A 10,601-nucleotide genomic window follows, 5' to 3' on the forward strand; every position below is an offset into this window, starting at 1 on the left:
TTCACCCAGGTTTTATGTCCCCACACACAAATAGTTGTTGTGTTTCCTGCTGCAAGAAAATGCTGACAGCCACGGTTTAAAGAAATCAAGGTCCTCCCGTGGCAGAAAATCTTCCGGTAATAGAAAGTAAAGAGAAAAATGCGGAAAAAATGCAAATAAGATGCTGATCATTCCCATTTGGTAAAAAATAATCAAAAACAGGATGTACTGCTCATGTGTTGCAGATGGTATTTTTACAGTCCCATTCTACATATATATTAATATTTCAGAGTTTTTAGTCTGATTTTCACTCACTTCACAAAATAATAAGTTACCCTACTCTTATTTCTTATTACGTCATTTTCTTGTATTCACAGTATGCATTCATATCCATAAATTATGCAAACACACTTCTTTCATCATTACAGAGGTTGTTCAGAATTATTTCTTGTTTGTTTCATTCTAACATAAGGCTAGCTGTTTCCAGTGTTTACGCTAAGCTAAGATAACCGTCTCCTGACAATAGCTTCATATTTAGCGCACAGCCATGAGAGTGGTATCAACCTTCTCATCTAACTCTCAGGAGGAAAGCTAATAAATGTATTTCCCAAAATGTTCAGCAACTCCTTTAAGTTCACAAGAAAGAAAATGCAGCAGAAATGTCCTCTTTAAGACGAGAACAAAAGAAGGTTAATAGACCAGAAAAGAAAATATACAATACAATTCAAGTACATGCTCGAGTAAAACACAGCCCGAGATAACTTGGTGCACTCAAATACACCCAGATGCAATAAATAAAACAGCTATACGACTACACACAAGTACACACACACACCCAATATCTCAGTATTAGTGCCGCCACACACGCAGACTTCTCCCTGCTTCCACTCCACTGAGAGTGCAGTTCAACGACTGAGAGTGTTGTCAGGGCAACAAACGGGCCAACAGAGAGCAGGATGAAGGAGTGGGAAGAGTTGAGCTCTGAACTTTAGGAACAAACTGGTGTCGTACCAAGACTCCTTCTCCTTCCCTCTGGCCGTCTTTTCATCAGTCCTCACTCCACTCATCCACAAACCACCAGAGGCTCTCAATCAGTCTTTTCTCCTCTCTCTCCTCCTTTGCTCATACTATTTTTATCAAAGCAGTGCGTTACTCTATATCCTACCCTCTCTTTACCTCCAGTGACTTTTGCTGTCAGCTATTGTGTTATACATAAGCCTCTTTTCTGTAAGACTTTACTTTAATTAGACTTCTTCCATTAGGATGTAGTTTTATATGGAGGAAATATGGAATAAATGCCGTAATTCCTTGCATCAGGTGAACTGTCTTACTGTAATCCTTTTACAACCTGAATTTGAAGCTTTATTTTGAATTCCTTTACAGGTGTTCTGTGCAGTTACTCGCACAAACTTACATCAAGGTGCAGTCAAAATCGTCACCACTTTTCAGGGAACTTTAGAAAGGATTTTAAAGCTAAATAAACTGCATGCATCTGCACTCACACTTCAGATTTTCAGACTCTATTATGTGCCGTTTGTGTGCGTGGGACGTGATTCCCCTAAAGCAGACATATCCCAATCTGCAAATTTTGTAAATTCATTTTTCAGTAGGTGTTTTCTGGCGGGAAATGGTGGAATCTAGTATGATTTCAGAGAAAAACTGTTATTCTTTTATGAGTGTGATAGCTGTCTGCAAGCTGTCTGAATGGGGCCATGAATAATTCAAGGCATTTAAATTAAATTCTAATCTTAATTCTTATTTGATTCAGTTCAATTGCCCCCGCTCTGTAACGTCCCATTCTGTTCAGAGAAATGTTATGTTGATCCTCCACACTTCGACAAACACAAAATTAAATTTTGGTTGGACTGAATTAGATTAAACATAGTTATACTAATGAGTGATAGACAGGAACAGATCGCTGAAGGTAAAAGCTGATTCTGTGAAACACACCAATAAAATTCAATTAGCTTTTGCATGCATGGCTAAATGGTAGTTGCATTTCTGCATCATGAGTTGATAGAAAAGTGGATTAATGTATAATCACACTGATAACTACATATCATTTGCCCATAAATTGCAATTCAAAGCTGGTTAAAGTTTGACTGGATTGATTAAATTGCTCTTAAATATTATAAGCTCTTAAATAAGTGTTTTGGCATAAACTATGTTATATAAGCAAATTTGATTTATCATTCAAATCTATGAGTTGTTGCTTATGTGCACACGAGCAGGACTTTGGAGTATCACATCAATGTGTTTATTCAGATAAGCACATTATATTGTCTTTATGAAACCCAAATATGCTGGCTGGGTTAAACCAAGAAATAAATATCATGTGACATTACAAAACTGGATATTGATATAAATATGGAGAAGTTTTCTCTCTGTCCCAGTTATCAGAAAACCACTATACCAGTGCATTTGTTAATATATTTCGCAAGATCTTTACTCAGTAAATTGGGACACTTAAAATATTAGCTGGTTGACAACAAATGTGCTAAAATAGATAAAAATAAACTCTGATGAGTGTCACTTGGTGTAGCTTAATTCAAACATTGGCCATGCAGTGCAGATGTTAAATAATAAATACTTATACCAGAGAGAGTTGTGATGAATGATAAAGACATTTATCAGATCAAGCCAGCTTTAATCAAATCCTTCATGTCATGATCAAAACAAGTAAAACGGTGTCAAGTCACTGTTTGTATCATGTAGTTTTGTGCCGTACTCTCCCTGTTAAGCTGATACAAAGAGGAAGGAAAAAGTCTGTAGAAAAATGAAACAAGACAAATGGGGGAAATGCATCTACGTTATTTTTCAAAAGCTATCACTGTAAGTCTAAACTGTGATGTTGGGTTTTCCTGAATACGCCAGCAGAAATGTAAGACATCTAACATCCAGTTTCAGGTTAGTCAACACACTGATCAAGTCAAGTCAAGATAACAGCCATAAGATACCCTCTATACTGTAGTCAAAGAGTAGATGATTATTAAGAAGCCCTTTTTCAAGCCAGCTGCTTTAGTGAAGAGATTTTTAAGGGATGGATAATGGTTTATTGAAAACCTTATTCTCCAAGGCCTTGGAAAAGAAAAAAAAAAACCCTGGCAACCCAAAAGGCAGATGGTGCGCAAAGCTAAAAATGTTGAGAAAATATTCATGTATGTGATGAACTGTACCTCGTTGAGCTTGCATTTTTGGACCTCCCTCCCCCCTCTGCTGTGGCAGAAAATACATTAGCCAACTCTGCTATTTCAAATACACTGGCAGCACTAGCAGCACAGAAAAGATGCCATTCTGACAGACTATGACAGGAGCACTGCCCTAGTTTGTCGCTTGAAGAGGCTTTTGAGTGCGTGTGCGTGCGTGTGTGTGTGCATGTATGGGTTTGTCTGCACGTGCTGGTTGAATGCTTACAGTGGTGAACTGTGACACCCAGTCAGATCCAGACACTTGTTTTTTTAATAAGCTTCTTCCACCAGTATGCCAACAACTCATCAAAGGCAAAGAGCAACACACACACCCACACGCACACAAACCAGAGACCTTGAGGATTGAGAAACAACTTAGCAGTACAAACCACAGACACATACTCCTCCACACAGACTCAAAATGTGACGGATGCCACCATTCATTTAAAAGACTGAATTACCGTAGCTCACAAGGAGTAAACAGCGTAAATGAGCAGTGACATAAAGCTTTTTAAAAAAAACAAAACAAGACAGCTGAGTGTCTTTCTCTATATTCTCCTTCTTCGTGTGTGTTTTTCTCCTTTTGGCCTTTTTCTTGACCTTTTTTGTGCTCTTATAGTTCGTATGACTTTCCTCCTGATGGTACAAGCCACACACACACACACACACACACACACACACACACACACACACACACACACACACACGGCTGTCACACAGTGGTTGGTCACAGGAGGGTAAATTGGCCTGGATTCTCGGGAGTGAGCCACAGCAGTGGAGATGGTAAGGGAATCACATGTCAGATAAAAGTGTGCTTAGACAGGTTGCTACTGTTGATACACACATATACAACACACACACACACACACACATACAGTAATTGTCCGTCTAGCAGCTTGTCTGTTGCCCTGCTGCCTGTTAAGTCAAACCTAAACCAATTTGCTGTCGACCTCTTCTAGTAGTAAACAGAAAGGCACGAGAAGCATAACTAGCAAAGCTGAAGCTAGAAAGGAATAAGGGGCAGATGCAGGATAATTATGCTAGAAACACCCCAAACTGACATAGAAATGTTTGTCAGCGTGGCCCCATTAGCCTCTGCTCGTTTTTATCTGGCAAACAGCTAAAGGACTCATGGTTGCAGCTAATATCCATGCATCGATAGCATAAGCTCTCCATGTGTCTTGTAAACATGTACATTATCAAGAAAGGACAAAAAAATAACTATTTGTAATTGCAAAGCATCTGAGAAGCTGCAAAAAGGCACCTAAGAAATTGCAATTACAACAAGAAGTCTTAAAACTAAAAAAACTAAAAACTTAATTTCTCATGACCCACATGAGTGTTTTCTTATCTGGTGACCTTCATGACAACGGCAGGACAACATTTTGAGACAGAACTTTCCAAAACTGTTAAAAACAGCTGTTGTATATCAGTAGGTATAGTATATCAGTAGTTTTCTGATCTGCCAGCACTATGGTTTACATTTGGCTAAAGTTAGGCAACTAAAACTACTTTGGTTAGGGTTGGGGAAAGATCTTGGTTATGGTTCAAAGACGCCAAAGTTGACTGTTGGCAGGGACTGGGATGGAACAGCGGTGTCCAGTTTCGAAGTTGGACACTTTGTACAACCAGCCATCCACCACTACAGCGCTACAGCCTCAGAGTACTTGTGCCTGTGCTTTTATAGAAAAACAGTCATCATTTTCACAGCTAGAAGGCATTGCCTGTCAGGATAACTTCAGCACAGGTTGTTTAAAGTGAACAAATAACCGATGGTGTTGCTTCTGAGATAAAGACCCGTTAAAGGCATAAGGGTACTGCACTTCACAGCTAAAGTTTGATATATGAATCCATTTGACCAGTTTCATGCACTGAATAAATACTAACATTCACATTTAAGCATCTTTTCTGTCAACTCAAAAGAAGAAGAAGTTGTTTGAATTCTGAGTTAGATTCCAGCGTCAAAGTTCTCAGGTATTTTGCTCTCGTAATACCTTCACAGCCATTCATGTGCAGAGAAAAGATTGACAGACTGGTCAGCAAACATCCAATATCTGCGACTGACCCAAATCCTCGGCTGTTTGTTTGTAAAGCTGGCTAATGCAGCCTTTCATTGCTGCGGCACGAGCCAAACCCACAGAGCAAACAACAAGAGAAAAACAGAAAGAGAGAAAGAGTTCAGGAAACAACCAAATTCAATTTTGCCAAATTAAAGGTCAGGATAGGGGGTGCATGGGTGGGAGGTTTGTGTGTATTTGTGTATTTGTGTGTGTGTGTGTGTGTGTGTGTGTGTGTGTGTGTGTGTGTGTGTGTGTGTGAGCGAGGAGGGGCAATGAGAGGAACAGAAGAATTGGAGTGTGTGAGAGTGGTCAAGGCCCAGTGATCAGTGATTTGACCAGCAGCTAAAGGCTTGTTCCGAGGGGGACGGGGTCAGCAGACGTGGTGGGGCCCCACTTATACCCAAACTTCACTACAGCCATCAGACATCACACACTGAGGAAAGGCTTCTTTTGACATTAATGACCTCTGCATCCAACGGAAACCATTCAAGCCTAAAAACTGCTGGTTAAGACACACACATGTTCACTTTGACGGTGGGAGCTGAAATAACTTAAGTCTGTGACTGTCTCGTGCATCAACTGGTTGAAGGCATAAAACAAATTAAAAAACACACTGACTGATATTGATTTTTTAAAATACGTCCTGTGCATTGCCAGGTAATAAGTACAGCCGGGAAATGGTTAGCTTAGTTTAGTATAAAAGCTGGAAGCAGAAGGAAATGGCAAGCCTGGGACCTGTAAAGCTCACTAATCAGCATTTTATATCTCGTTTGTTTAATGCACACAAATACTGCACTGTAAAAATTACTATTAATGGTTTAACTGTGGGGTTATGTGCTGGACTACTTCTTGGCCGGGCACACTGACTTCCTGGAAACCTCGCAATGATAACGAGACTCCATGAAGGATTTTTTGTTTACCCTTGGACAAAGCTGCAAGCTACTCCCTCCTGTTTCTGTCCTCCGGGGGCTGATTTCAAAACCTTATTTAGCAGCCATTGACTACCATCAAATTGTTTCGTCTCACAGATTCTCTTGTAGATTTGTCTTTTTGGGATTAATTTATAATTTCTTTCCCTCCCTCTCCCTCTTCCTCTCCCTCTCCCTCCCCCTCTGAGGTGAAGCCCTCACAGCAGAATCATTCTCTGTCACTGAGCCGTATTTATAACCCTATCTATCAGCGAGCCCCGGGAATACATGACACTATTCTCTGGACCAAGACCACCAAACTGCCCCCCAGCCATACATTATGATAGGATGAGTGTATGTGGGCGTGTGTGCATGCATGCGCACGTGCATTGGTGTGCTTGTGTATGGCCCTGTGTTAAGCAGATATAGGACCTCTGTCTCATTACAGGAAACATTCAGTGGCTCGCGGCTCCAGTCCAACTGTTACACTGCTACTGGAGGTCAGGCGAAGAGACAGCGAGAGAGAGGAGAGGAAAAAGACAAAAAAGGAAAAACAACTAAGGGAAGAGAGAGGGAGGCTGATAGAAAATAGAGAAGGGCATATGAAAGAAGGGGATTAGAGGAAGATCGGAGTGGAGGAGGTAGAAAAGAAAACCAGGAGGGTGCTTGCGCTTGCTGTCTCTCTGTTCTGCTCTCTGATGAGAGCGGAGATCTATATCCTCTTCTTTCCAAGGTCATGGCTGTTACATGGGAGCGTGGCAATCTCTCGGCCTCACACACACACACACACACACACACACACACAGACAGACACACGCTTAATGAGGTATGGCTCTGCCGATAACTACAAGCAACCATTATAGATTAAAGCAATTAAACCAGAGGAGACCTTTGACCCAACATTATACCACAGTCGGGATCTTGTGTGAATCATACGAAGTGTGTGTATGTGTGTTTAAGAAGAGGGCATGCTTTACATATGCTTGCCTCTGCACTAACTGCTCACCCTATGTTAACCTTACAAAGCAATACAGCACCCCCCCCCTCCTTCCCTTCCCAGCACCCAGAGGCCAATCCAGTGAAAGGCTTCAAGTGTACTGTGGTTCCAAGGCTAATGAAGGATTACAGTAAACCTCAAGACTATAACATAAACCACAACTGAGTCACGTTTCTCCCATGTTTTTTTGTGTTTTCTCTCTCTTTGCCCACTCTTGGTTATTAATTCAATTACATATCCATTTGCACACAGTTTTCAGGACGCATTTCACGTTAAATCAGTCATCTACCTCTATTTGTATGCTCTGATCAACATGCACTTGCAGTAGAGGGAAGCACGGGGCTCCAGTCATGTTTCTACAGTATGTTTTCTAGGATTGAGGAGGTATATTTAGAGTCAGAGGGAAGATACTAAAATAGAGAGGAGTGATAGTCTGCTTCTTTCTCTGCCAGGGTTCTGCACAAGGAGCAAAAGGGAGGAGTGGGTGCAAAGACACAGCAACAAAAAAAGGGAAGACACATGCTGTCCCACTGTGTCAGAAAGGGATACAGACAGAGAATAACAACGGGAGGAGGACAGCAAGACAAAAAGGGACCATGGGAGACCTGTGAGCATCCACCCAGCTGTTACATCAGCGTGGCCTCAGGGTTCAGACAGATGATGTGTTGGGCTCCCTCTGCTGGTGCACAAAAAGTCAGCCAATCTTCTTCCTCTTTTTAATTGTTGACACACAGACCTTCACAGGATGCTCTTCATCCAAACAACTTGTGAATGAACACATTTCCACTACATGTCATGCTCCCCAGTTTGCAGTTACAGTTTCAAGCACTTCCACCAATTCTCTTTCTGCCAGTCCACCCTGACAAGTGCGTTTCTTGTAAATGCCAACAATTGAGCAGATCAATAACTGGTTATTAATCTGAGCTTGTTGGCGGCTCAACTCTATTTCCTTGCTAATAATATCAACTCTATCAGAGGGAGTGTCCTCTTAATTGAGCCTGGAGACCTGCATCTATCCTTTTATGACAGCCTTGCTTCTGCTACTAGACATACTCAGAGGGAGGATTTCCTGGAATAACACGACTACCGTAGTGCGTGGGTGGAGAATCTGCTCACTCATAGACAAACACAAGGTACACACACACACACACACACACTGGCACAAAGAAGAGCAATCCCTCAGTTAAGCGAGCAGTCACAGCAGGAAAACTGGCAGGCCGAAAGGTAAATGCAGAGCATAGAGTGGCTGACTAAAATGACTTCATTGGATTACGGTCCCAGTGGGGAACGTGCACACACCTTCCACACACACACACACACACACGATCAGGCAATGGGCTTAAAGGTGCCAATTAGGCCAATTGTCTGACACAGCAGGACAGAGAAATGACCAGAGGATGAAAGATCAAGTGAGTCATACCTAGACTTAGACGTTGGTACACACACACACTGCCTGGCAAATTATTTGAAAAGTGTGTATTTGTAATGAAAAACCCTCTGACTTGTCAGTCAACTCCAAAATGCTCAAACTGAATATGATCCACTCACACACACACACTTACACACACACACACCTGCATAGGCCTACGCCAACTCCCAGATGTCCCTGTGCGTTTATCTAAATCAACAGGAGTTTCCTTTGGCTTCCAGTTGGTTTCATCATTTATGCTCATTTCAATGAATATTTCAACAGTGTGTTAGTGTCTCCCTCACATGTATTGGCTCCTGCTGTCTAAATACTCCTCCACACTCTCTTGCTCCCTATCTATCCTCCAGAGCCTTTGTTCTGTGTGAACTCCTCCGGGCTGTGACATACATTCAGTGTGATGTATACACACACGCTGCCTATACTGTAATGTCAGCCAGAGACAGGAGATCCCCTCAAACCTTTGCTGTTGGCCCGGCATTATGTGTGTGTGCGTGGCCACTGTGAATCATTTAGCTGTTCAATCTATCCCATGTAATGCTGGAGTTTTGGTTTGTGTGTGTGTGTGTGTGTGTGTGTGTGAGAGAGAGACAGAGAGTGATTGAGAAAAGACAGAAAATGTCAATGAAAGGCAAATCATCCAGCTCATAACAGAGATGGAGAGCTTTGCTGAGCTACAGAACAGGAGCAACTGGGGGTTTGGGGAACACTGAATGAAATGATTCACAGAGTGACAATCGAGTCACAGCTGAACCGTCTCCAGTCAGGCTGTCTGACAGCCAGCCAGCAAAAACAGGAGCACAAACGCTTCCATTTTTAGTTCCAACGACCTTCAACCTGCTTTATAAACCAATTATTGTGAACTGAACTTGTGCGCACTGCTCTGCTCTTCTCTGCAGCCCACCAAGCAGTCAGGAGTAGTTAGTAAGTGAATGCATTGGCTAATTTCAGGCCGAGCATCGATGTTAATACAATAACTGAGAGAGGCTCAGCAGCAGCGTGTGACAAATTTAATGTAATTGCTGCTCCTCATTTGCAGACAGTCAGTAGGCAATAGTCCACAGCAGAGGAAAAAACATTTATCAGTGTGTTGTAATGAACGTTATCTATAATTAAGACAGATTCTGGCAGAGATGTCAATGTTGTTTTGACATAATCTTTATAAGTTAGGCTACTTTAATGCAAGAAAAATAGTTGCACGGATTGATAAATGTCAGAAAGTGGATGTGTACATCAGCCTCCTCTATCTCCAGCATGGCAGGGTTGCCTGTGTGTATATGTCATACAAATTTAATGCCAATATGCCCGGAAAAGAAAAACGTGACGAACAGTTTTTTCCTCTCTCTCTCCCTCTCTCCGCTTTTCTTTATGCATGATTCATAACGGAGCCGAGCACTTAACGGGAGTCTCCGCCGCTCCGCTTCGCTCCTTCCCCGGCAAGTGGAACCGCTGGACGGGGCTCCCCATCCGCCAAACACAGCGCACAACCAAGTGACCTACCGCGCTCCACCGCAGGTTCACACGACCCGCCAGGACACCCACCTTCATTCTCCGGGTAATTCCGTAAGGCTCGGCACGGCGACAACGCGTGAAAAAGGAGCAGGGAGGTCAGGAGGAAAAGGGATGGATAGATCCACAGGACGCGTGCTGGTGCCATTTTCAGGCTGCGCTGCGCCCTCGCTGCATCCCTGTCGGCGGTGTCGAGTCGGTGAGCGCAGCCCTGCGATTGAGGGGAGAGAGGGAGAGAGAGCGGGGAAGAGGGCAGGAGAGGAGAGAGAGGAGGAGGCGCTGGGAAGGAGGGTCCACAGCCAGCCAAGTCCTGTCAATCAGCCGCCTGGCGCTCGGGTGGTACAGAGGCCTTTGGAGACGGAGCCTTAGACAAGGTTACACTATAAAAGAAAAGATCCATCTGTATCTGTGTTGAAATATAATTACTGTCTAACAGATTGAAAAAAATTGATTGAAAAATTGATATGAAGATAAAAAAACTTTTCCACTGCCAAACAAAAAGCCGCACATCCAACTGTCAGTGCTTCAGGGACA

General features: G+C 42.6%; 1 protein-coding gene across 2 annotated transcripts in view; it reads right to left on the reverse strand.

Moving 5' to 3' along the window:
• epha4b (eph receptor A4b) overlaps window positions 1-10,229 on the reverse strand; it is a 78,824-nt gene extending 68,595 nt beyond the window's left edge. For both annotated transcript variants that reach the window (XM_070845684.1, XM_070845683.1), the window contains exon 1: window positions 10,101-10,229. In XM_070845684.1, coding sequence (XP_070701785.1) covers window positions 10,101-10,215 — 115 coding nt within the window. In that variant the 5' untranslated portion in view covers window positions 10,216-10,229. The remainder of the gene's footprint in view (window positions 1-10,100) is intronic.
• Window positions 10,230-10,601: the final 372 nt, after the last annotated feature.

Source organism: Pempheris klunzingeri, chromosome 15 (assembly GCF_042242105.1).
Source record: "Pempheris klunzingeri isolate RE-2024b chromosome 15, fPemKlu1.hap1, whole genome shotgun sequence".
NCBI classification, from domain to species: Eukaryota; Metazoa; Chordata; class Actinopteri; order Acropomatiformes; family Pempheridae; genus Pempheris; species Pempheris klunzingeri.